The 27748-nt window shown below is 40.4% G+C and overlaps 1 protein-coding gene across 2 annotated transcripts; it reads right to left on the bottom strand.

The window, feature by feature from the left end:
* Positions 1-1829: 1829 nt before the first annotated feature.
* On the bottom strand, positions 1830-27399 carry kcnj5 (potassium inwardly rectifying channel subfamily J member 5). 2 transcript variants are annotated; one of them, XM_084409050.1, is made up of 4 exons: positions 26641-27399; positions 13462-13544; positions 10923-11796; positions 1830-3561 (listed from the first exon to the last, which is right to left on the bottom strand). In XM_084409050.1, exons 2-4 carry the CDS (start codon positions 13522-13524, stop codon positions 3218-3220), a joined length of 1281 nt encoding a protein of 426 aa, XP_084265176.1. In that variant the 5' UTR covers positions 13525-13544; positions 26641-27399; the 3' UTR covers positions 1830-3217. The 2 variants fall into 2 exon arrangements, with proteins under 2 accessions (XP_084265176.1, XP_084265175.1); XM_084409049.1 differs by having other exon boundaries at positions 10923-11799.
* Positions 27400-27748: the final 349 nt, after the last annotated feature.

A 27748-nucleotide genomic window follows, 5' to 3' on the forward strand; every position in this document is an offset into this window, starting at 1 on the left:
GACTGGACAAATACTCACAAAATTATGCCAAAATGTCCATTTTGGCCAGTATTCACGTAAACACAGTCGGTTATGTCATAAGTGAACGTAAACAGTCGGGAGGATGTGTATTAGTTTATCAGTCTATTTGACCTTAAAGTGACGAAACCGGCTGCTGCTGTCCGTCATTAATGTTAATCAAACAACAAAAGAGAAAATCACTCAATGCTCTTGACTGAATAACTTTAATAAGGATTAAAATATAATCTTCAAGTCTGCTTGAAAGAAAGATTGTTGAATGCGAGTTGCCATAAAGAATGCGTATATAATGAATTAAAAGGAAGACCATGTTCTTGTTTCTGTGTGAGAAATGGTTTTATTTAATTTTAAGATAAAGACATGTTATATGTCTCAGCAGTTAAAATCTGAGTCTGTAATAATATCATTCATATTAACAGGTTAGATGTTGGAGTATATTATGAGTTTGGAAATTTTAGAGAAATGCTTACTTGATACTTTACAATTTAACTAGACCAATTAGAGTTTAGTCAACTAAAACAATTCAGATGACTAATCAAAAGATTATGACTAAAACTAAATTAAAATTTGCTCTCAAAATGAACACTGGTGACAGCCGACGGAAAATAATGAATCAGGCTAAGGATAGCCGATACCGATCAGTTAAAAATGCTTAAACATCCCCTATACCATCCTTTGACCGGCTCAGGACATCCCTATAACTGTTTATTAGACATGGGTGTCTTTAATCATATTGCTGTGGCCACATTCTATTAACACAACCCTTGTGGACATGTATTAAAGAAATGTAGTCTGGAGGATTTTAGGCTTTCTTACAATGGTAAAATCATTGTAACGCAAAAATGCATTTTACTGAGGGATTACGAGTTTGAGTTTCACAGGCAATATCGCTTGTATTGTGCAAAGAAATGAAATATCACCCTATTTTAGATGCAAACCTGTAAGCCGTCTGGCATTTGAACCGTTGCATATTGTTCTTATTAAACTCTTTTATTTGTCGTTAAGCAACTTTCAGGGAGCATGAAGACGGATGATGAGGAACATGCCCTAGTAAGCATCAGTTAAACTCAGAGGTATTATGAATTGATGTGTGTTCCCAACGCAGTCAGCTGTGTCAGGCACACTTGGGCATTTTCCTCATCAGAACTTGATGTGTGATACATTTAGAGAAATGTAAGTAACTTTTATGTGACCCAATTTCTGCAGATAACTAATTTCCTCTCATCTTTGAATAATGCATATGTACTGTACGTGGGCAGAAGGAGCACCGGCTCGCAACATATGGCTAGAACAAAGCATATTGTTAAAGATAATTAAGGGAACAAAACTTCTCAGAGACAAGCAGAAAAACTCTCAGCATCTGCTAATGTAAAAAAAAAAAAAAAAAAAAAAGTATAGTCTGTTTGTCCTGCATCCATTACACAAACAAACAAACAAACAAGAAACTAAGCAAGTAGTAATAAGTTAGTTATAAGTAAGTAATAAAAAAAAAAAGAAACCTTTGTCAAAGGACATTTGAAACCTTCAAGTAAATGCATTCAGATAATCTACACTTGAATTTAACTTGCAACAAAAGGCAGGAAATGATATAAAAACAAACAGCACAAAGAACCTAAATGTGTGTCCTGTTCGATGATATGGAAGAAAAAAGTGTATATATTCAAAGCCACTTGTTTAGATGTGTATAAATCATCATCATCATTAATCAACTGCCCTAATAATGCAACCACACACATTGCGTCTTGCAATGGGGGAATTTAGTTTATTCCCCATGTACAAACAACAAAACCAGTATTCAATTATACGTTTCTTTATTCATTTTATTTATGTAAATTGCCTGCATATAATATTATTCAGTGAAAATGACTTGTCATTGGTGAGATCCCTCTAAACTGCAGATAAACTCTCAGCAGGGGGTGAAGTCTTCTTTAAAGTCTCTTTCCTCTCACCTTCATCCATAATTTAGTTGTACAGTTTTTGTAGAAAGCATTTGTGTTTTTGAAGTCTGCATGCCTTATAGAAAATACCCTGTTCAGAAAGTGTATAGAACTTGCGTTAGGGTTCATGCTTTAAAGCAGTTCTTCGGACCGCTTGGAAATGGGACTGACAGTCTCACGCACGCGTGGCCTCAAACTCGCACACAAATCAAATGTGATAGAGACAAAATATGAGTCCAGGAGTGCGGACAGGGCAAGACTGAACTCAGCAGGTCAACCAATCTTTCACAGAGACAATGCATGTGCAATTTTTCCATTCTTCGCCGTTATTTTAGTGTACTGCAGGTTTACATACTGTGCGTCTGCCACTGCAGCGGTTGTGCTTATGTCTGGTGCACCAGCAAACATTCTCCAGCCTTCAAATTGTCTCAAATTCAAGCCGGAACACATGCAATAATGCACTTCAATAAGAGTCGAGTCCCGTTCACACCAAAGACCATAACTATTATAAAACCATTATAAAAAAATAGCATTGGAATCACACTTTTTTTTTTTTTTTCAGGTAATGAATGATAAAGTCATTGACAGCCAATCAGAATCCACTTGAGTTTAGAGAGCTCACGCTTTTAAAGCAGCAAACAACATAACTGCATGTGCGCTTATAATAAACAGAACATTGCGTGGATGCTAATGTAGTTATTATAGTTATTTGTCTCGGTGTGAACGGGCCTTCAGGGGAAATGGATCATTATAATGCGTAATTATAATGCAGATAAAACATACAATAGAATAGCTTAAAGAAACCGACACCGCGGGCCTTCGCCGTGGTTAAATACACAAGCGTTGCGTTTGGCTTCATATTTCTCGTAAGAGTCTTTGCATCGGGATTCTATTAAAGCTGCTTTTCTGTTACGGTTCGATTAAGAGGTTTGACCTCCGGGTCGTTCATTTGCGGTGGGACTGATGTGTACAATATATGGCTACTATTTCGTCCTTGAGGTACAGGGCGTTGATCGATACCATGAAAATCTGCACGACAAAGTTTATAAAGCTAAAACAGAGTATGTGTAGGCGTCAATAACGTGTGCGGTATAAATATACGGATTCTCATCTGTTTGTGCGTCTAACCTTGATCTACACATCAGCTCGGCTCTCTAGAGGGTCGTATTGCATGGATTTTGCAAGGATATCTCTCCATGCAAGGGGAAAGAAGCTTGCCAGTCACTACAAAGTCCTTGAGTCTGTTCGGAGCAGGGTTTCCCTCAAGGGTTCTCCTCTAAACGGTTGGCGGAGCCATTGTTTGTCTCCGCCGGCTTCTCGCCGTCCTTCTCCGTGTCGTCCCGTGAGGTTTGGGTGGAGAAGGGGTCTGGCGTGTGTTGCCTGAGGTCGGGGCTGAGGAGAGGCAGGTGAGGGAGGAGTGGGCTCTCTTTTAATCGAGCGGACAGTTCTTTAGCGCTACAGGTGGGGGTGTTGGTCTCGTATATGTCGTGAAAGTTGTTGTAGTCGACTTCGTAGAAGCCCTTTTCCAGGGAAAGCACCGGGGTGAAGCGGTAGCCCCACAGCACTTCCGAGTCCAGGTAGGAGCTGCGCGCCTGACACGTCATGCCTGGATACGTGGAGGGAAATATGGGCGCAGACACGCACACACGCGGGTACATACAAAGACACATGAACACGTGCGCATGGTTATGTATACACACACACACACGCACAGAGGAAAGAAAAAGGGGAGAGAGGGAGAGAAATCAATTATTTATGAGACAGGCTCTCAATGTTTACAGTAGCTGTACCGGTCAGATGATATTGGAGTTACAAGCTTTTGGGGTGAGATATGGGCCGTATCAGTTTGTGAGCTGCATTTCACATTACGTTCCCATTTTAGAGCCAAGAAAAGAATAGAGCTCAGAAGGTCCGCTTAACATTGCTTTTATTTTCTGTCTTTCAATCATTTTTTTTAGTTCAATGACACAATGTTCTCTTCTCTCTGTGATAAAATCGAATCGAATTCCATCAACGTATTGGCATGGGGGTAAGATGTGCCACTTTTTACTTGCTTTATGTCGTCTTCTGGGCAACAGGAAATGGTGGTAAGAATAATTAAATCAAATTAATCTCAATTATATTGCAGGATGTTTGTTATATATGTTAACTTTATTTTTATGACTTTATTTTAAAAACACGCATCCTGAAATATAATTGAAACTTTGCTGCATGGTTTATGAAAATGCAAATAAAATGCGGCAAAATAAAACAAAGCGAATTAGATTAATTATTAGATTTTTTTTTTTTTTTTTTTTCAAATGTATTAATTCATGTATAATAAGCACAAAAAGAATGACATTCCACTGCGAAATAAAACGTAATTCAATATACGTATAAATGGGTCGATGAATGAGTCGTTTTGCACAGGAGTGTTGCGGTTCTCAGACCAATTGTGGGTTTGTGCCCAAGGGAAGTGAAGTTTGTTTGTAAAGCGGATTGTTTTACATTTCCTTTCCTGAAAGGTTTTGGGTGTGAAATAATGTAGCATGAGCTGGAAGCCAAAGGCATTACAGTGATCAAACGGCATATTTCATTTACTATTTGGTGCAGTGTGTGTCTTCAGTTACGGTTATTTGAAAACAGCTTGAAACAGAATTGTTGGCCCATATCGCTAAGTTGTCATGTAAACCTGAGTTAATGTGCTGTGTGCTTCCCACTTCCATATCCATCACGTCCATTTTTCATACACAGAAGACAGAATGCAAAACACAAAAAGCAAACCCTCAAGATGGTCATTATCCTTTCACGTGACCTCTAAAACAGCTAGAGGATAAAAGGAAATTCCCTAAATTTGTATGCATGCCTTGCATCACCTCAGCAATTTATGTTTTGCCTTAATGGGATCAGAAACTCAAAATCATGCAGTACTTTTAGTGTAGACCTGTAATTACGGAAAAAGTCCAAGTTGTTAATCACTGCATTTATGTTTTTGAAAAACATTAGGAATAATACTAGACTAAAACCTCATGATTACAGGTATAATACTCAGTGATGTCATATATCATAGATAAAACTGTAATTACAGATTATAGAGAATTAAAGCACACCAGCATATAAAGCCAACAGTGTCACAATCTACGTCAGTGGTTCTCAACTGGTGCGTCAAAACCCCAAAATGGGTTGCAGGCCCGTTCTGAAAAGATCACTGAATGCTAATTGGAAAAAGAAATCAGCAATTAATAATATAGTCATGCATTGGTAAAAAATAAATAAAAAGGTACTTTTAGAAAATTGGTGCAAATTCATCTTTAAGTTCTCCAAGTAAATTTGTACCTAGTACCTTAGTACTGCGTTGGGTGTCCACTTGATGTAAAATCTGGCTCCTGAAGCAAAACCAATTGAAAACCACTGATCTACAATGTTGCATTGATTGAAACGTAAATGAACGTAACGCTCTGAGAGTCTCTGACTCCCCCTGCTTTTACTTCACATGTTTTAGAGCAGCAAGAGTGTGTGGGAGTGGGTGTAACTCATTTAGCATTGTAGTTTACTCTCTTTTTTTCTCTGTGCGTGTGTGTGTTTGAGTGAATGAGAAAGACATGGAGAGGGTGTGTTGATCTCCGTAACCTAGCAAAGGCCGGTTTCATGCACGAAGATGCTTTTCAAATCTATAAATAAGGGCACAGCACCTCAAGGCCAGGAGTTCCTATGCCTATTTGTGGAGAACAACGGTGACACTGAAAGCTACTGACACATATGAGTACTATCATTTCTCCTCTGATAAGAAGCACCAATATAGGAGCTGCTGTTGTCTTTGCCATTTTCATCATTTCACTTTAACATACTACATTATGAATTATATTATAATTCTTTTTCTCTGTGTGCTTGGATTAGTACACTTAATACTAAAAGAAATGTAACTCACCTGGGTAATTAAACAAATCTGTATTCACTTATTTTATTGTTCATGAGTGGCAAAGACATGAGAAGTGAAAATCACCACCTTCAGAGGACGCCAGAATTCTCCACAGGTTTGTCTGAGCTTTAAATGAAAATCCAGCACTAATAGTCAGCGTTAAAATGTAAACTGTTCAAGCACACATCAATAACCTTTAAACTGCCTCCGCAGTTCCTCCCTTAATCAACACAACACCTCATAAAGTCAGCCTTTAAAAATCTATATTAGTTATAGAACATTAATTCAAAGCAAGTTCTTTTCTGTGGGTTTTGAGACTCATTAATAGCAAAATGAATGGAAAGTTAATGGGCTCTACTTAAAACTCAGAGAGGCCTATATCTTAATGCCATCGGACATATTTAGTTAGATGCTGGCTGGTTATGAGCACTCAATGGGCTGCTGTGTTTTAGGCATTTATTATGCTGATGAGAAGACAAGCATTCAATGGCAGGTTATTTTTCTCTAATAGGTAATAAACCCGATTGATTTTAAATCCATATTGTTAGACATTTGTGATCTGCTTCTAAACTTTAAGTGTTAATTGTACTGCATAATAGCCAGTTCAGAAGCAATACCAATGACAATTTTAAATGCGCTATGTAGGCATCATGTACTAATACGTAGCGCTCCTCACATGAAGCGCACCAGAGTTTATTTATTTGAAAAGAGTTTGGCTTAATGTTGCTAAAATATCATAGCAAGCACATCACTTCACTTCACATTTTTTACATTTCATAGCAATGCTTTTGTCTTCTCAGCAAATAACGTATGCAATGCTTTTAACAGAAGACATCTTAAGAGGTAGCGTAATCAAAAAGTAGCAAACGAAGCTTTAAAGGATTACTTCAGAATTAATTTACTCTCCCCCCTCGTCATCCAAGATGATTATGTCTTTCTTTCTTAAAAAATAAATTAAGGTTTTTGAGGAAAACATTTCAGGATTTTTCTATATATAGTGGACTTCAATGGGAACCAACTGGTTGAAGGTCCAAATGTGAGTTTCAATGCAGCGTCAAAGTCTCGACACGATCCCGGCCGAGGAGTAAGGGTCTTATCTAGACAAACCATCAAAACACACACACATTTATATACTTTTGAGCCACAAATGCTCGTCTTGCACTAGCTGTGATGAGCCACACATTATGTAATCACATTGAAAGGTCAAGCGTGACATAGGCGGAAGTACAGACCTAGTTTTTACACAGCGAACATGCAAAGACTAAGTCAAACGCCCTTTACAAAATAAAAGAATACATAAAAGGTAAAACGATGACAGACGATTTTGAAGTTGGAGGGTCAGGTCGTGGACGTGCAAGAAGAGCATTTGTGGTTAAAAAGTATATAAATGTTTATTTATTTTTAGAAAATGAGCAATGGTTTGGCTAGATAAGACCCTTATTCCTCAGCTGGGATCTGCACTGAAACTGCAATTTGGACCTTCAAGTCCACTATATGGACAAAAATCCTGGAATGTTTTACTCAAAAACCTTCATTTCTTTTCGACTGAAGAATGAAAGACATGAACATCTTGGATGACATGGGGACATTTTTATTCTGAAATGAACTAATCCTTTAAACTGCTGCCTATGTAGTCAGCTCACAGTAGCTTTTGGAACAGAGTGTCTCAAATATGTTTGCATGTCTTGTTCTGCAGTGTGATGAATCTTTAATCAGGGAAAAGCTGTTGTTCCCGATCGTATCGTTCAGGATCAAGCACGTTTCTAAAATGAAAACTGCTTATGAAGCAACAATTATATGATGCAAATTACATCTGACTAACCATCATTACAGTCTCGTCACGTTCATGCAAATTGCAAGCAGTACTCGAGAGGCTCACTATAGAACTCCTGACCCTCACTACTGGAAAAATAATAGACTAGACCAAAGCGGCTATCCATCATCTCTGACACATGCCAGGGCTGAATTAAAGCATTGCTAAATTTGACAAATCAGACACCTGGTTGTTTGTGACCTTATTACACTCACCAGGTCATTAGCTCTCTGTACTGCACATCTAAAGGAAGCCTTCATCCCTCATTAGCAATGACTTCGATCTGGTCAGCGAGCCTATTTGTATAGGCTTATCCTGGCCAACAGCACCCTGATCTATACCTGGTGATCTGTCAAAGGCGTAATTTACACATACTTCAGTAGATCAAAGGCATCATAGCACATCGCTATTGACATGCGCTTACGTAGGCACATCTCTACATGGGAAAGTGGAAAACATTTCAAAGTGACAGGAAGGTTGAGGAGACTGACGATATGTCATATGGCGTCTAGGGCCCAGAGCAAGGTTAGTGTAAGATTAAATTCGTCCCATTAGATCCTTGGATAAATCAATCAATAAGAATTGCATGTTTGTGGTATAAAAACCTCCAAACATGCAAATTTTTGCATTATGAATGCATGAAATCATACATTGCTTTTCACCTTTTCTTTGCAGAATCCTCATTGGTATTCACTGCAAAACAAGCAAAAAAAAATGGATGCCTGCACGGGGAAGCATGTATAATGAATTGGATTTAGATTAGCAGTGTAAGTTCTTTTTGGACAAAGGCCCAATAAGTAATTTGAATTGCAAACATTCACCTGATATATCTGATAAACCATGGGAAATGTTTCAGCCTGGGAATGAATCTGCAATTAGACAATACAGGCCTCTTTATTCCCCAAACAGCTCCAAGAATAAAGAAATCTTCTCAAATCAATATTGCACACAGTGTTCTGCAAGGTTAACGAAGTAGTTGAGAAGAGATCTCTTGATAAATCCATCCACTTTCATATTCAGATGGCATATGTTTGCTGCTAAAGCCCAGGTATTAAACTGGTATTGCTTAACCTAGTAAAGACTGTTCCTAAATAATATTACATTGATTGCGTTAAGCAGACTATGACACATTTTTTAAAGTAATGGACTAAAAATTAGATGGCCCTGAAAACTGAACAAACTGTCTCAGGACTGCTACAGTACCTCCCCATTAATAGCATTATTAATAATCAATCTGAATGCCACAACACCCTGGGCTCTTGTGTAATGTGTATTAGGCTACGTGCACACTGTAAGCCTTAATGCTCAGTCCTGATGTATTGTTCTGATCTGATTTTTGTTTTGTTTGTTTGACTGTTCACAATTGTCTTTTAAATGTGGCCAATATCAGATTTGAGTGTTAAAGCAACACTAAAATCGTTTCAGTGGTTTATAAAGTCGTAACAGGGTGAAAGGCACTTCTGGATTCGCTTTGCAGCCTTATATCTGCTTATATCTGCAAGTTTGCCAGATCGGGTAGCGTTTCTGTAGTTCGAATGAGACATAAGAAACTACAAATTTGACTTGCTTTACGGCAAGCGTTACGATAGTCATTATTTTGCTTTTCTTCGTTTCTGATGTCGCAATACATCATACTTTCATAAAATCATGCAACATTCTAAAGTCGGTGCTGGATAAACAGCGAGCGTGCGTGCGGCGAAATTATTTTTATGACAGCGGTAATGGACAATTCCGCTTACAACCTGTAGGGGGACCGAAGAGGAAAAGTTCTTTAGTGTTGCTTTAATTGGTTACGGTCCTGAACTGACCCGCATGCACACAAGAACGATAACGGCACGCAGCACACTGTCATGTTACTGAAGTCAGCATTTACGTGTTTATTTATATATAGGTGATGTGCCGCAAAAGCCAGCGAATTTGTGCGCAGGCGATAAGAAGGACACAGACGAGGATGAGCAGAAAGACAGCACTGAGTCTCAAGTTTTGCTTGTATAGAGCTGTCACCGTGATAATTATGAGTATAACAGCTCACCATCCCATCAAAAACAGAATTGTGACGAATGTTGATCTAGAGTGACGTAAAAGTCGCATGAATTCCGATATGACTGTTTAGACCGAGGTCGCATTGCAAAACATCCGACCTACATCTGATTTAGGACTCAACCCGATCTCATGAAATGCGTCTCTATAGCACGCATTGTATTTATCGTGCAATGTATTTTTTTTACGTGCATAATGATATGCACTGTAAACCCCTTGGGTTGGATTAATGGTGTGGGGTATGTGCGTATTACACGCCATAAGGTGCATTTCATATGCACAGGAAAACTGCTTATCATGCACGTAAAAACTAATTGTCGCTTATAAATTGCATGATAAATGCAATGCGTGCTATAGAGAGCGCATTTCATGAGATCATGCTGTAGGACCACATATTGAAGTGGCCCAAATCAGAATCGAAAAGATCATATTCCACAAGGTTTGCGCTGTTCTCACCGTTATAAAAAAAAAATCTGGTCTGAGCAACAAAATCGGATTTGGGCCACTTTTGCCTGCAGTCTTGAGTGTAGCCTACTGATGTCTTAAGGTATAATACTGTGCTCTCAAAGACATTTTAAAAGCAGTTTCCTCATTGAACTGCCTGACCGTTATTGAGTTTCACTGACCTAAGAACTGGAACAATGTTAATTAAAATGAAGAGTGGAAAAAGAAACTTTTTTTGCTCCAATAAGCTTTCCAAAGGATCCCCTCCAGCAGAGTGGAACATACCCGGAGTACTTTCATCACCTTTCACCTCTTTCCACAACTCCAGCCTGGACAGGTTTGCAAGGACATGGCAAGCCAGACCACAAGAGGCTCTCAGATCCAACCCATCTCATGTGTAGGAAATACAGCATCAATATCAAAACATTTATCTTCTTGTCAGTTTTTGAATGTTATTTCGTGTAGTCAGCATGCTTATGGAAGGGATGACTCAGCACTGTCAGCAAATGAATAATGCCGGAGCAGTTTTGTATATTTAAATGACTGACCTTTAAGTTTCTCGCTTACCACAAACAAAATCATGGAAAATTCATTGAGGTCAACTGCTCTACAGAGCTTGGCAGTTAATGCACAACTTGCTCCTTGAAGCCATTCCAAATGACTGATAGTATAGAGGGTTAATGTAAAGCTTTATTTATGTCATTTCTTACTCATGGAGACTATGACACTTACAGGTCAAGAGCTGAATTGCTTGATGTCAAGGAGAACATACCTGTAGCTTCGACCATGCCCTCCAAGATGACGACAATCTCAAACTCTTCCTTTTCTATCTGTGCCCGGGACATCTCCCAGAAAGGACTCTTCTCATTGATCTCGTGTGAGATAATGAGAGGCGACACCAGGAAGAGGCGATCGTCTCCTGTGTCAAAGCCAATGTTGATATCCGTCTGGTTGAGCGGAATGAACTCGCCCTCCTTGGTCTGCTGCGAACGAATGAGTTTGGCACGGATTGACGCTTCCACAATGTGGGAATTCCTCAGGTCACCCACTCTAAACATCAGGCACATCTTGTTGTCCCTCACAGATATCACGGCCTTGTGGGAGAACATCAGCGTCTCTGCTCGGTTCTTGGGTTGCGAGATCTTTACGAACATGCAGCCCACCATCATGGCGTTGACAATGGACCCCAAGATGGCCTGTATCAGTAGAAGTATGATCCCTTCTGGGCACTTCTCCGTGATGACACGGTAGCCGTAGCCAATGGTGGTCTCAGTTTCAATGGAAAAGAGGAAAGCCGAGACAAAGCTGTTGAGGTTTTCCACACATGGGGTCCAGCCCTCCTCATCGCCGTGTAGGAGATCTCCTCGTATGAGCGCAATAAGCCACCACAAAAACCCAAAGAAGAGCCAGTTGACCACATAGACCAAGGTGAAAATAAAGAAACTGAGGCGCCAACGTAAGTCGACCAGTGTTGTGAAGAGGTCGCTGAGATAGCGATATGTCTCTTGAACGTTTCCATGATGGACATTGCACTTGCCGTCTTTCTGTACATAGCGCTGGCGGGGTTTCTTAACAGGATCTGAGATGAGGTGGGTGCGATCCGTAGGGATTTGTGATTCCCTCAGGTGCTTGGGGAGTTTCTTCACCTGCTGCAAGAGAGAGAAAAGTAACAAATTCATTCTTGGGTAACAGGATCAATGTGACATAGAAATCTTTGCTGAGCTTTTCCTTCCACAGTAAGGAGCTGATTCAAAATAATGATGATGATGATGATGATGATAAAACGGGCTACAATATCAGCAAGTCTGAACCTGTAGACTTATATTAAGCATCACTGGTAGGGAGTTCTAGGGAGACCGTTGGTTTGTTGAGGAATACTACATGCAGGATGTGATGCTTCCAACACATGGTGTTGCAATCTAGTCCCACCAGAATCATATAGCATATTTTGCATGCCAGGTCAACAGCTCCCATATGCCTCAGTCCTATCTCTTCACTTGGCTGCTATAAGCCAGGCAATGACAGCCGTGGATCACATAGTTGCCAACATCAAGCAGAGGTACGTTCCCGCTGTTCCTTCCTAACAACGTAAGTGCTCTGATCTTTGCTACTGTCATGACATTTTCACAGTACGTCTCGGCACACACATCACATGCAGATTACTGCAACATTGTAAAAGCACTGGTGGCTTTTTCTTTTTTTACTATTGCTGCTCTTTTTATCCCCATGACTCTCTTTCGCTCTTTATCCTTGGCCCCAGTCCATTTTTTTTTTTATTTTTTTTTGTACTACGACAGCTCAATGGGACACTTCCCCCATTGCCTTCCTCTTCCCTATGGGACACTGGCAAGCCCGGATAAGAATCCTTGCCCCCCCTCCCAATTCAACAGCACAGTGTCCTCCACATGAGACAAGGACGCTTTGGCACATTGTCTCTCCATTTGTGGAAGATTGTACTTGGTTGTTAATTGAAACGTGGTATCATGTTAAGGTGGTGGCAGCCAATTATAGGCAAGCTTTAAAGTGCTTATGAAAAAAAACTGGCACAAACAGAGACCTCATGCTGCACACACACCTGCGTCCTTCTATTTTCTGTAAAACAAAGCCAGATCTTGGGCTAAAAAATAAATAAATAAATAAAACAGACACTTTTTGTAAACATCGCAAAATATCTACAACAAGAGCCAATTTTCAGTAATTGGTGTGCCTCCAACTTTGTACTTCAAGATAGATATTACATCCAGTATTCATTTTAAAGTCATAAATGAAAATATGCAATAATGATATAAATTATAGGATTAATATAAAAATATGCATTCATTATTATATATTAAATACACTTAAACCAATTACATGTACAATATTCACACAACATACAGAACTTTATAAAAATATAAAATATTTATATATTAGATTATTACACAGTTCTCTGAATACTCTGAATGTGTAACCAACCAACTCTGAATGACCTGACAATGATAATGTAAGAACAGCACACAATGCAGATTATTGACAATTGTTGCCTGAATTGTATAGTTAATTACGTTCCTCACCCATTATTTAGTTCCCAGTGTTTTTCAGCCTCCAACATTATTAATAAAAAAAAAAATATATATATATATATTTGAAGGCCAAGGTCTTTTGATTTATTAATGATTAAACTATACTGAAAACATGAATAAATAAACATTCCTCTTATTTTTATTGTATAATATGCATAGTTGTATGGTTTGCATGCAGGTAGGCTGGGTGATCTACTACAGTAGATGTTCATTTAAGCTGAAGCTGACAGTGATATGGGGCCGGCTGACCTCTCTCGGAGTCACTCCTATCTCCATGTCGTGGTCCATGTGGACGCGAGAATCTCCTGCCATCCTCAGCTTCGACTGCAAACCTGAAACAGAGAGAGATAACTCAAAAGAATAAAACAACATAATCGCCCATGCTTATTGCTTAGGAAATAACCAATGCACACTATGATTTTAAACATGTTTTCTTGTGTGTAAAACTTTTAAATAGGGGAAAACAATATTGAGTAGACCTTATAATGAATAGTCAATGAACTTAGAGATTTACTAGTCTGAGCATGAGCTAAACCTTGATACATTACCATTATTGCTTTTGGATGGACAAATGTCATTACATGGATTTATTGTGTCCTATGGGAATATGGAATGGTTGGTTTTAGGATTACCACTGTTTACAGATTCACATGAGGAAACACGGCTCATTCTAAATCAGGGTTAATCTGATCAGCTAATATCTCACTCACTGTCTCAGCCTCTCTCAATGAAGTGAATAAACAGATTTATCATGTCAAACACCTCGGGAAAAGCTGTTCAACCATGGCTGTTTGACTCTCTAATGGGCAAACAGAATAACTTAACCTGACTGCTCAGGTTCTCTCATTAAATAGAGTGTTTTTTTTTTAAATGTGACATGACATGACTGTAAGACGGAACAAGACGCACACACACGGACACCTTTGGGAGAACATCTTCGATGGTAACTTGAAGGATTAAATCAAATCTCACAAGGGAGATGTACTTTCTGAGTGTGCGGATTGAGTTTAATTTGTGCCTAAAACAGGCTGGCAGTCTCAGCTGTTCCCTGCTCCCTAAAGACCGACTGCATCAGCACCGTCACGCCATGAAAGCTGCTGCTGTCTCCATCATCCAGTCAAGCTCTCCGTCACACTAACACACAGAAGTTACGCCAACCTGGGTGAGCACCTCTGCGTACTCCTCGCTCCTGGCAGCTCGCTATCTCTATTCTGACACTTTTAGTGTTCACCTGTCATATATATTGAGCTACACTCTGAGCTGATACGGCCTGAACAAACAGTGCTTCTGTAGTGTAGGACAAAAAAGATGACATCCCGAATCCTTTTGATCAGTCTTTTTTTAAAGGTGCTCTACGCGATGTTGGGTGACGTCACTTCTTGTTGACGTTCAAAGTTTTGTCAAACAAAACGGAGGCTAGCTCGACCCTCCCTCCTCCTCATCCCGTCCCCTCCCTTCCGTGCTTCCTGAAACAGTCGTGAACCATTTAGAAAAACTAAACTGGATTTTACCCGCCTGTCCAGCAAAAACAGATCCACCTGAATTTTCGCCACCTTTTTAACGCTTTTCTGCTGTAAATTCGGGACTTTGCGTGTTCCTTCTCCTTTTCCCTATTCTTTGTTATTTGTTCATCGGAACGTCGTGTGTCGGCCATATCAACGTTCTCAAGAATATACATTTTTAACGTTAGTCGTTGTCGTTGTCTAGGACATCTCTCCTCTAGCTAACTTCCCTCTTCATGCTTCTCTCTCCTCCACTCCCCACACCTCCCTTCATGTGCACACACACTAACCCCCCAACCCCCACCCCCAAATCATTCTTGTCGGTTATTGGCTGGAACACTGTTTGTTATGTTGTGTGGTCCAGGCTGGGCCAGTTTGATTTTGTTGCCGTTTGTGGAGCCTGGTGTGTCTACAGAGACCGTGTTTTTTTTACAGTGTGTTCAGGAGACAGGCAGCTAGCGAGTGAGGAGATGTTTGCTGGATGTGACAAAAAATGTTTTGGCCTAAAAAACACGTGACATCTCTTAGAGCACCTTTAAATGAGCCAATTTATTGAGACTTTTCTGTAGTTAGAAGATCTGAACAATAAAATAAAATAAAAAATAATCTGGACATAATTAATAAACAAAATTAAATTAAATAAAATAGTTTAAGCAAATGGAGTGTCATAATAAAAAAAAAATAAATAAAAATAAATATATATATATATATATATATATATATATATATATATATATTATTCATTATGTCCAGATCATAGACACTCCGTTTGCTTTAACTACACTGTAAAAAATGCTGGGTTGTTTTAACCCAATTTTGGGTCAAATATGGACAAATCCAAACGTTGGGTTAAAAATGTAATTTAAAAATTTAACCCAACGGCTGGGTTTGTCTATATTTGACCCAAAGTTGGGTTGAAACAACCCAGCAGTTTTTAGAGTGTATTTTATTTTATTTTATTTTATTCAGTTTGTCCAAATCATAGGCACTACATTTGCTAAAACATTAGCTTTTTTTTTTGTTGACTTTTTTTTGACTTTTTAAATTGAGTGTCTACGATGCACTGTGATTTTGCCAAGTAAGATGTGTTCCTGGATCAACATATTTCTGTCCGAAAATTTAGTCCTAATCCTATCCCTGCCCCTAAACCTAACCCTGGCCATAACTTATCCCTAACATCAGTGGGATGTTACACTGATGTAGAAACATCTAACCCTGGTTGTAAGCCAAACTCAGGTCGATTGGAATGTTCATTTATTCACTCTATTTATTTTTTTATTTTTGTTGTTGTTCCAGGATCAACCTGCGCTAACACAGGGGTGTCCGATCCTGCTCCCGGAGGACGACTGTCCTGCGAGGTTTGGACACCCCTGCCTACGTTCACTAGGTTTTGGAGTAAGTTTTACGTTACATCTTACAGTACTGTTTTGTTTCCATTAACGGGTCATTGTTATGGAAAACTGGATTTCTGTTAGTTTAACTTCTAGTTCAGATGTTATGACATGGTGCATTAAGCAATCATTCAGCTCCAGATCCTGGTCACTCCCACACTGCACCTGTGCTCCCGTCGGTAATGTCACGCAACGTCGTCTATGCTAATCGCTTACATAAGGTGACTAATGACAGCAAAAAATTGATCCCCGGCAGCATATCTGCAAGTCATGCTAGTCATGTTCACTCGCTAAGCGATCTGGAAGCTGTTTAGGATATTATTTAAGTAATGGTATATATCTTTTCCTCTGAGAAACAGTGTAAAAAAGGAAGAGAGTGAGAACCAAAGAGAGAGAGAGAATACACTCTATTTAGGGGGATATTTTTCAAATCCCCCATTGCTTAAAAAAAAGACCTTAAAATAGGTATTGATCATCTAGAAGAGTAAATCAATGTAGAGTAATCAGGTGAACCGATGAACCCCGGGAGCAAATTACCACAAAATGCTAGTGCGTATTTTTCTTCCATGGCTTGTAATGGCCACACACACAGCTTGAGTTTAGAGAAAATAACCCTCACAGTCGGGAATGAGATAATCAGCACCGCGTAGAGCTAAACACACAAAACCTGGTGTTATATGCATTGGCCGACAGCTGATCTCTGACTAATTAGTGCACCCTAGATAGAAAGCCTCTCATAATAGAGCTAAATTCAATTTGTAAATTTACACACAATTTGTACTTTTACAGGAATTTGAAGGCCGGCCTCACTGGAGATTCAAGTCCTTTGTTTGACCCTTGTTCTTATTTGTCTAATTCCACTCCACCGCAGTTACATCACTCATCTCTATTTGCTCGGCCCTGCTTGCGCGCAGATGGCACGTCAGAGCTGCCATCCACTCAGGAATACAGTGTTGACTGACAGGTCTGCAGTGAAAGGGCACACTGACGTGACCCGCATCCGAATGCACATGGAGAATACATCACAGACAGACGGCAGGCCTCCACAACATTCTGTCCTCTGCCATTTCCACATTTCATGACAAAACGGTCCCTGTGCAGCTCCATGATGGTTGCACGCCGGTGAATTGAGCCAGAGCAGAGACTGTTCCCTCCTGCTTATCTGGCTGTTCTGAGGAGGTAACAAGCTCCTTATCGAGCTCTTAGAGGAGCAATGCTTTTTGTGATTTTGGAGTCTGGTTGCAAGCCAGATGAGTGAGTGAGAGAGAGAGAGAGAGAGAGAGAGAGAGAGAGAGAGAGAGAGAGAGAGAGAGAGAGAGAGAGAGAGAGAGAGAGAGAGATGGACAAAGACACGGGAGAGAGAGAGAAATGGACAAAGACACAAGCTCACGTTGCAAGCAAATCACTCCGCAGAAGTAGCAGTGCTTCGCCTTCTGAGAATATAGTTCCCAGTATGCACACGGTTAGAAGATGGCTGTGTCTCATGTGACCTTGTTATTTGTACACGCTGTGACTATACACATCACAACATGTAAATAGGAAAATGTTGGTGATATTTTGTCACTTATTGGGAGCAGTATGCTAGCTGGAGCTGTTTACCTCCAGTCTTTGTGCTAAGCTAGGCTAGCGGTGGGTGCGTCAGACAGAGTTGCGGCACGCACGGAGATGAGAAGGGTATGTATGGACTTATCTAACTCTGGGGATACGGTGAATAAGCTAAAGTCCCAAAAAGTCGGCGTGTTCCTTTAAGTACAACACATTTACTGCATTTCGTTGCCTTGTACCTGTACTTGTGTAATGACAATAAAGTTGAATCTAATCTAATCTAATTTGTGTGCTGTGGGCCTGTGTATTTGATAAATTCACACTAAAAAGTAGCGACTCATAAGAGTCACTGATTCATGAATCGGCACTGGGCGGTATGTTTTTGATTCACTAAAAAGAACTGATTCATAAGAGTCATTTGTCAAAGAATCACTACACTGTATGCGTTTGATTCACCAATAAACAGAACTGTTTTATCAGAGTCATATGTTCAGGAATAGGACTACACTGGTTGTGCTGTGTGTTTCTGAATTATTCAAATCAACCGAATGAATCATTCGTTCAGGAATCGTACTTTAAGCGTATTCTAATTCAAAGTTATGTCTGCATCACTGGATCGAAACACATGCGACATCTGTTCATGGAAACTTATTCTGGTGAGATATTTATATGGTGGAGAATGCAGGCTTCTGGCAGAGAAGTCAGCTCTCGAATGCTGTATTACTTTCAGACCGGCATCAACATCTCTAAGTGGCTGAAATGATGTTTGTACAGCAACAGTTTTAGCTGTCAGACTGCTTTAATTGCACTGGAAAAAAATGCCGCCGCATAATTTGTCAACATCAGCTTCTTTTCACTCTGAAAGGTGATCTCTGTCCCGTGAGTGAGACACTCCAGGCGTGCACTTGTATCAATACTAATTAGTGTTTGAATGGCAGGGTTTAGTGGGAGGATTCTCACACACGCTCTCACCCCTTCATCATCGCCTCTTATAGGAGATCAGCGCAACATGCTGGGAAACACTTCATGCGCTAGACCTGCGGATTCGTCATCAGACTGCAGGGCTGTTAAAACCTCCCTAAACAAATAGGACCAGCTGCTTTATCGCAAAGAGAGACATTTCCTGCAATGTCTGGGGAATGACCCACGTGTTTTTGTCAACAACACACTGCAGTCCCAGAGATGTCCAACAACCCGATCTACTCAAACACATGGGACAGCAATGACTGCTGGAGGAGGAATCGAGCTCACGCTGCGGCGGAGCGTTTTACTACTCAGAGATGAGTTCATTCATCCATGTCCTGCAGTGAGGGGTTGCGCTTTTTGCTCTCTTCCCTTTTTATTTCGCAGGAGTAAGCAATTCTGAAGAGTCATCAAAACAAACAGCGTAGAGCTTCCTCTTTCGACTCTTCAACATAGCATTTCTGTAGCAGTGTTACAATCCACACAGTCCCTGTGCAAATCACTGCTGCCTACACACTTCATAAGCCCTTTTGTAGAAGATGAAATTTAAAAATTCATTTGAATGCCCTGCAACATCACATGCATAAAAAAAAAAAAAAAAAAAATCTATAATTTTTTTCAGTGTTTGATAAACTATGGTCATAATAATGGCACTGTCACAAGCACATTTTACACTGTAACTAAATGTGAATTAGTTGAAGCAACATAAAAACCCATGCTAGATCAAAAGAATTCCCCCAAATGTTGCCCCAACTAGTCAAACACAGTTGCCTGAACAAATAATTTCATAATGAACAAATATTAAGCTGTCAAGCTTTAAAGGGGAGCCATGAAATTATGAAAGTCGTCCATTTGACTTGTGTGCTGTATTCAAAGTTTTCAGAAGCCGTATGATGACTATGTGGAAAAGGCATTATCGAAAATGTTTAAATATAGTTTGTCATCATGGAAAATGTTTATGATACTTATGCATCCTTTTTTTGAAGATTAAAAGCTTAAAAGCTATAGTCTATGGTGAGTGGGAGGGGACACGTTCGGTTCACTTTTGTCGTGGCCATGAGATATTAATTTGTGGGAAAGTGATAATAAGTCATGGGAACGATATCCTTAAGTCATGGCCACGCGAGTTTTTGTGTAAAGTTGTGGCCTTGAGATTTCTCGTAGCCATGAGTTAAATACGTAAACAACCTGGGTGACCATAGCAACCTGGAATTATTAGAAATGGATAGGCCTATAATAATTAAGAAATTATTATATTAACATGTTGCCTATTATATTATGTCCGATGTTGCCTATGCATAGACTATAGGCATTAATATATTAATATAATCAGTTCTTAATTCCGCCCTTATTTTGTCATTCTTAATTAAAAATAAAATAAATCTTATTATAGGCCTATCCATTTCTGATAATTCCAGGCTTCTAAGGTCACGCAGGTTGTTTACGCATTTAACTCGTGGACACGAGAAATAGATTTTGTTCCCTCAACATATGAAGTCGTGGCCACGAGAAAGATATGTCGTTCCTTTAGGATTTCAAGGCCACAACTTTACATCGCGTGGCCACGACATAAAGATGACGTTACCTCCAAAAGATTATCTCGCAACCCATGGGCATCAGAAGCAAAAAAAAAAGTGGGTGGGTCTTGTCCCAGTCATATACAATGGTTCCGACGCCCATGTCGCAACCACAACTTATCACGTTCCCATGAGTTAATGTGACGTTCCTACAAATTAATATCTTGTGGCCACGACAAAACTAAGTGAACAGAACATGTCCCCTCCCGCTCACCGTACTAGTCCTCTTGCATTGAAATTGCATTAAAAAGAATGACTGACTAAATTCATATAGATTTGCGATGACTTGAGGGTGAGCAAATTATGATAAAAAGTAGATTTTCGGATGAACCATCCCTTTAAAAAAAAGGTTTTCCCAAACTTGAGGGATCTTCAGGGGGTTATATTTTAAATCCTAAAATATAAAGCTGAAATGATTTGAGTCGAAATAATACACTTATTAGAAAACAATTAAATAGTTTATTTGTTTACATGCATATAATGAGAACCACAAGCATGCAAATGTGTCGTAACTTCAGGTCAGCGGGACCTAAAAAACAAAGTCTACTTTATGAGAGATTGAACATACCCTGCGTTCGGACACTTCGTCAATGTCCTCGTTGCAGCGTCGTCTTTGGTGTGAGTGCGAATGTGTTTGAACGTGCATGCACACGCACACGCACGCACACACAGCGGATGATGGCTCGGCTGTCTATATCTGAAACTGTTATGACGCTTTGAGGTTAGTCGGGGCAAATGAGTTAAAATGCCCCTGGAACGAACAGCATCCAGCGCGGCTCGCTGCCAGCTCCACATTCACTCGCCTGCAAGTGTGTGTTCAGCCGTGCAAGTGTGTATTAGTGTCCCTATCGCTCTGAATGACACCAAGCCTTCAAGAAGACATCCTGTCCACACTAAGGACAATTAGCCTAATGAAAGGAGTGCGTCTCGGAGAGAGCGTCCTATCAGTGACAGGAATAGCAGTGGCTGAAACTAAGCCGGCACTGGCGCCATGACAGCGACCTTCCTCGCCGTCCCACACCAACACAAGTGATGCTTCGGGAAGTTCACATCGGCGGCCAAATCACACCCACTCCAAAAGGCTTTATAGGGTGTGCATGAATGCATACATCCCTGGTCCAATGACACTCACTCAAGAGTGCTAACAAGGCCGTGCTCTCTAGGCGGTCCTGACTGGATGTGTACGTGTGTGTTTGCTGGGGGTGGGTTGTGTTAAGTAGAGAACAGGCTCTTCAACACTCTCTCCCGTGTTTATCAGATGGCCTGTCAGCTCCCTGAAGTGATTTGCAGCATCGGGTCTGCCAAAGTGAGCGCCGTGTCCAACTGCCCTAATTAGCATTCCTCGATCACTGAATCACAGCCTCAACAAGGCCACTTAAACACCTTAAGTCTGTCAATAAAGTGGTGCGCAAACAGAAATTGCTAAATGCTAAATCCTTTTCTTTTGGGAACACTTGTAATCCAGTGATAATGGACTGGGATCTCTGGGGAATCTCTGGGAAATATTCAAAATGTCAGCACACGTGAAATGATTGGTGCAGCGCCATTCACTCGCCGGCAGATCCTCCCGAAGACAGACCATCTGTTCTGCACAAACACACTGTACATCAGAGTTCACTGTACTGGAAATCAAAGCTCTTATTCTCTATACTGAGCAAGCTGGATACCTATATGATGCAATCTGTTTGGATTTCCATTCACGGTTCAATAACAGTATTGCGAAAAAGGAAAAAACATATATTTTAGAAATCTATGCCTCATTATACACAAAGGGCCAGATTTACTAAACAGGGCAAATTAGCTTGAGAGCGTAATTCCATAAAAGCGCCAATGGGGGTGGAAAGTTCTGCGCTTGATTTACTGACGTAAATGAAAGTTTATATAATGACCGATGCACTCTATCAAGAGCGGCGTAAATTAGCGTCTGGTTTAAGACGTGCTTTTTTTGGGCGGTAAATAATGTCGCATATACCAGTAAATTGACTATAGCGCAAACCTTAGTAAATCACCTTGCATGATTCATTTAGATACTCTCGCGTCTGAAAGGGAAACTCCTACAAATGCATATGCAACAAGATCAGAAGCAAAAATAATGTTATATATAACTAATGTTTCACTGCAAGTCTTTAGTAAAACAGCTAAACAGTAGTTTTTTAATGCCAAAATCGGGTTTGTGCTGGCACAAGCTGTTAGTAAATCTGGCCCTGAAGGATGTATTCAGTTTAAATATATATTTTACAAAAATAAAACCTTATCTTGTAACAAAAAGGTGATTTTTTTTTTTTTTTTTTTCGGGTAAAATCCAGTCATCTCACTGGAAATTCACACGATTGGGAATTTTGCGTGAGAGAAACTGAAAAAGGCCTGAAACTCTTCTGTCTTTAAAAGCATCACAGAACAAATGTCTCACATTTCTAATGTTGCAACCATGTATACCAATGTAATATATACATCTATAACAATGTATATGGTGCTTCATCGATTTGACATTGATCACCTTCTTGACTTCTGAATGACTGATGCAATCTCATGCACACACACACACACACACACACACACACACACACACACACACACACGTTTGTATGACGTGAGGACACTGATCTTCGTGAGGACATTCATTGATATAATGCAATCCCTAACCTTATCCCAACTCTAACCTTAACCCTCAAACAGCCTTTTAAAGCCTGTCAGAAATTGGGGACCTCACTCTGATGGTTTAAAACTCAAACTGGTCCTCACAAAGATAACTAAGTACACACACACGTACACACTGCAGTCTTTCACGGCCAAAGATGTCCTATTTATTGCAGAGATTGGATGCAGCTAAAATAAAGCGTCTGGAAAACTTTTGATTGTGTTTGTTGTAATATTTCTCCAAGCACATCTTTTCATGCTTATAAATCAATACCTGCTATATTTAGCGAAGGCTTGAGCTTGTTTTCTTTCAGATACACATCAGATGTCCTGATGCATCTCTGATTTGTTTGCGTAAGTGTGTCGGCAGCATCGTGTGCAGTGCATCTCGATGCAGAAACCAGGCCTGAATGTAACTATAAATCTGCCGTTTAGCCACACCTTTTGTTCCTTCACCTTGCCTTTTCATTATCTGTTATGTCTGCTTTTATTGCACGCTGTCAGTTTCACACAGGCACACACAACCGTAAGGCCTGCCGTGTTTATGAGGCAGAAGGTGAAGGAATGATTCTCTGTTACGGCACGGAGCGGATCGTCTGTTTTACGAGTGCCGATACTTCCCGCTGTGTTGCTCGCGTCAGCTCTATAAGTCACAGAGCTGCGGTGACAGGCTGGAGTGTAAAAAGAAGATCTACATTCAAATGTGATGCTGCTTTCACATATTTGAGAATTACCATAACGTCTACGCTGAGCTGTTCGCATCCTCAGACTCAGAAATGACTCGTTTCTATGGCAACACTCACAACACCGAGAGAGCTTCAAAGTACCTAATCACTCAATTAACTCAATTCTCTGCAATTCATACCTTTATAATCTCTTGCAAAAAAAAAAAAAGTGGAGGAACAAAAGTAAAAGTGGTTATAATACCTTTAAATGTTGGAGTTTTTACATGAGGTCACGTGCAGGAGAAGCTGAAGCTTTCATAAAAGTCCAACTTGATATGTCTGACAAAGATGTGAATGGTTAATTATTTTGCATTTCTTGCACAGTTTCATGTCTTTTATTTTGTTATGTCTTAACGGTGTAGTTCATGTCTTTTATTTCTTGGTTTCCTTGTGTATTCTAGTCTTTTGTTGGTTTATTTGTCTTCTTAAGTCTTGTCTGATTTATTCACTTGTTAGCTCGCTATTTTCTATGTATAATTTGTTATAATTATGTATTTTATGTATTGTCAAGAGAGTTTATTTTGATCAATATCATGAGGTAGAACTAAATATAAACTAAATATATTTCACTAGTATGTTGCCATTTTTTTCCCAATTTATTTCCCAATATTTGCTAGAATTCTAAGTTTCTTCCCTTGTTACTTTCTATAATCAAAATGTTAAATGCAAAACACTGTTTTGACAATGTTGTTGGTATAATACGAATGTATTTTTGTCATCAATTTAAAGGATATTTTGTCTTCAATATTAATTTCCATCCTTAAAATCCTTTGTAATATCTCTTTAACAAAAGTTATTTCCTCAATGACATCATCTGTCAGGAAGTGACATCAGTTGATGTGAAAACAACCGCCAGAACAAAGTTCAATGGATTCGGTGTAACTAATAACTGCAAAACACTGTATTCTGTTTGATAAACAAATCGGTATGATCGTATCAGAATTTTGACCATTGACTTTTGATTTCCATCCTGTTTATTTTCTCTTAATAATTAAGCTGGAATTGTTAAATGACCTGAGCAAAGTTGAAAAAGTACAGCATAAGATGAACGACCCACCATAAGATTTAATTTAAAGACCTGTCCTTTAAACCGCTAGCCTTTCAGAGCATACGGATCAATGCAGCAGGAAATAGAATTCCTCTCAAACTGCAGCAGACGCGAAGATACTCTGAATGTATTAGACAGAAGTTTGATCTAATTATGAACAAGGAGATGGATTGCGCTTGAGGACTTTTTTCTGCTCGGATCTCACCTAACACAATACAAATGGAGCACGGACTTTGGGAGCAAATGAGGTGCAACTTACTATTTGATGCACGTCCACACACACACACATCAACACAAACACAGTTACGCTGTGTGTGTGTGCAAAGTCGGTTTCTTTCAAGGTAACTCAGTGACAGTTGGGACTTCCACAAATGTGAAGTGTAAGATCACTCAACAATTAGCCTGACCGTGGCTTCAGAGAACCGTATTTCTGCTGCATGGTCAGGATTGCAAGTGTTTTCTGTGCTCACTTTGCTGAATATGTTATGCCCGGCTCTGAATTTAAATGATGCCATTATGCACTCATCCTCATGCCATTCCAAATCTGTGGCTTCTTTCATGGAAAACCACATTAAACAAAAATAATAAATAAAGCTCAAATCTATATGACTTTTTTTTTTTTTTATGGAACAACAAGTGAAACAGCTTGCTGAGGCTTTCGAGCTTCACAAAGAACACAAACGCATTATAAGAAATATTCCATGTGACATGCACTATATTCTGAAGCCATGAAATAGTTCTGTGTGAGGAACATAATTTCATCCCACATTAATTGTAGTTGCATTGAAAACAAATTTCTTCTTTTGCAATTCACAGATAAATTCAAGTCATACTAGTTTGAGGCAGTAAATAATTCTCCCTTTAGTAATTCACACTGGCAGTAAAATTGTAGAAGGTAATTGAGTAAGGCTTTTGGTGTGTGTGTGACGCAGCTGTTTTGCTCAGAGTTTAGGGAATTCTCGTAAAGTCAAAGAGGTCAAAGGTCACTCCATCAGAATCAACTGTGCCATGGCGACCATTGGCTTAAATGATGCGCAAACTCTGGCAAACACTGACAATTCTGCAAATGGATTAGGCTGAAAACTCCAGTGTGTGTGTTGATCAGGCTTTGTCTATAATGTAATATCCCCACGAGGATAGTAAAAACTAAAATCACTCCCATTTATGAGCAACAGCCAACAATCCCCACGGGGAAAAACTGCTTAGTAAACATACTAAATAAAGTCTTAAGGAAAATCTAGAAGAGTGAGAGTTAAGTTTAAGCGTAAGGTTAGAGGATACAAAATTTGCATAATGTTTGTGTTTCTAGTAACTCCATGTATATTTAAACATGACATGAGTGAAGGAAAAAGTGAAACAGCACATTTTGCACATTAGCTAGGCAAGCTGCAAGCAAACTATGAAAAATTCACAATCTCGCACTCATTCCCTCCGCTTGAAGCCACGACGGAGCTGGCTTTAATAATCTTCCCCTTTATCGAGCAGCCCCCGCTTTGTTCCCTGCTTTTCGAGCCGAGTTATCTGGAGACTCTTAAGTGTGACAGGACCAGAGAGGCTAGACGGAGGACAATCTCAGTTTGTATTCGCAGCCCCAGGCGAGAGGACTAATACCCCTGTAACCAAGAATCAGGGAGAATCGATATGACTCCCGCCGACAGACATTCACTCGGTTCTCCTCTAGATTCCCGCAACGCACACGCACGTAAACGCACACGTGCATGCACTCACATGCAAGTTCTCCTGCAATGCAACTGACAAGGCTTGCGAAACTCCTGCAATGCACTAAAACACGTGCTCACTCTCTAACCCGGGAACGCTGGGGAAACACACAACCTCGCGTGCTGGAAGGCGGTTTAGATCCGTGGCACTGTGGATTGGCGTCTCAATGGGACAGGGGTCGCCGATGGGGTAATCCTGTGATCCCCGCCGGCTCTCTGTTCCTCTCAGCATGCAGATCCTCCTCAAGAGGCACGATGGCATCGAGACCCCATTCAACGGTGACACAATCGGACTCTATTCTCTCCCTCCTCTCAGACTTACCTTCATCGGAGCGCAGAGGTATCTGTGCGGTGTCATGTTAGGGCATCTGCGCTCTGTTCTGACTCCAGCTCTGATGTGCTCATCTCAACAGCCTCACTGACTCGACACACACACAGCGCTCCACCACCTCCTTACCTCGCTCTCCTGGAGGATGCGAGCGAGAGAGCGAGAGAGCGAGAGAGAGAGAGAGGGAGGGAGGGAGGGATGTGAAAGTGAGCATGAGAGGATGTTTCCTCCCCCACATCCCCCTGTTCCTCCGTCCCCCCTCGCAGGATTTGTCCTTTCGTACTCGCGTGTGTGTGTGTGTGTGTGTGTGTGTAAGCATCCTAGTGCGTGATGAGTTGGATTCTGCAGGCTGAGGTTTACGCAACTGCGTGAAAACGAGACGAGGGAGAGAAGGAATCGTGCTAGATGTGCCGGATAATCAATTCCTCTCATTTCTTTTTTTTTTTTTTTGCTGAAAAAGCCTGAGGGTGAGATTCACCACAGCGCAGTTCTGGAAGATACTGTATGTACAGAAGCCGAGAGGAGGGGCAGGACTGATTGAGAGTGTGTTTTGCGAGAGATAAAGTTGGACGTTTACTCTGCAAGGTCGTCAGATTGAGGTGAGCAGATGTTTCGGGATGGCAGGGAGCACTACAGCAAGGTTAAACATGAGGCCGTCTCCCCACGCACTTCCAACATGCGAATGGACTCTGATTTATGGCTCTGCAGTCTCACACAAACACATGCAGTCACACACACGACATCATGTCCTGTCTCCGCCCAACGCCAGTAGATTCTGCAGCTTCTGTTGGAAGTAAAACTGCGCACGCATGTGTTTGCACCAGCGGGATGCCCTTTACTCCACTGGCCACCGTGATCCAATACTGGACTCGATGGTTTTACATTCCCAGCCAACTTTCATGGTGTAGACACACTATGGTCTTAAGGTTGGGGCCCCTAATAGGATTTATTCAGAATGGGTCAACATGGAACAAACCCATTTGGGGCCAAAACCGTGAGCCTAAACACACACACTGCAAACCTGTGCCTACATTGCTTCCACTTTGAAATGTTGGCTGGGAATGTAAAACCGATGAGTCCAGTATTGGATCATGGTGGCCAT

This window comes from Rutilus rutilus (genome assembly GCF_951802725.1).
Source record: "Rutilus rutilus genome assembly, chromosome: 5".
NCBI classification, from domain to species: Eukaryota; Metazoa; Chordata; class Actinopteri; order Cypriniformes; family Leuciscidae; genus Rutilus; species Rutilus rutilus.

Coding starts and splice junctions, on each gene's coding strand:
- kcnj5 (XM_084409049.1), bottom strand. CDS start 13,524: ATGGCAGGAGATTCTCGCGTCCACATGGACCACGACATGGAGATAGGA. Junction 11,800..13,461: donor TAGGAGTGACTCCGAGAGAG/GTCAGCCGGCCC, acceptor TCTCTCTTGCAG/CAGGTGAAGAAACTCCCCAA. Junction 3,562..10,922: donor GGGCATGGTCGAAGCTACAG/GTATGTTCTCCT, acceptor CCACGTATCCAG/GCATGACGTGTCAGGCGCGC.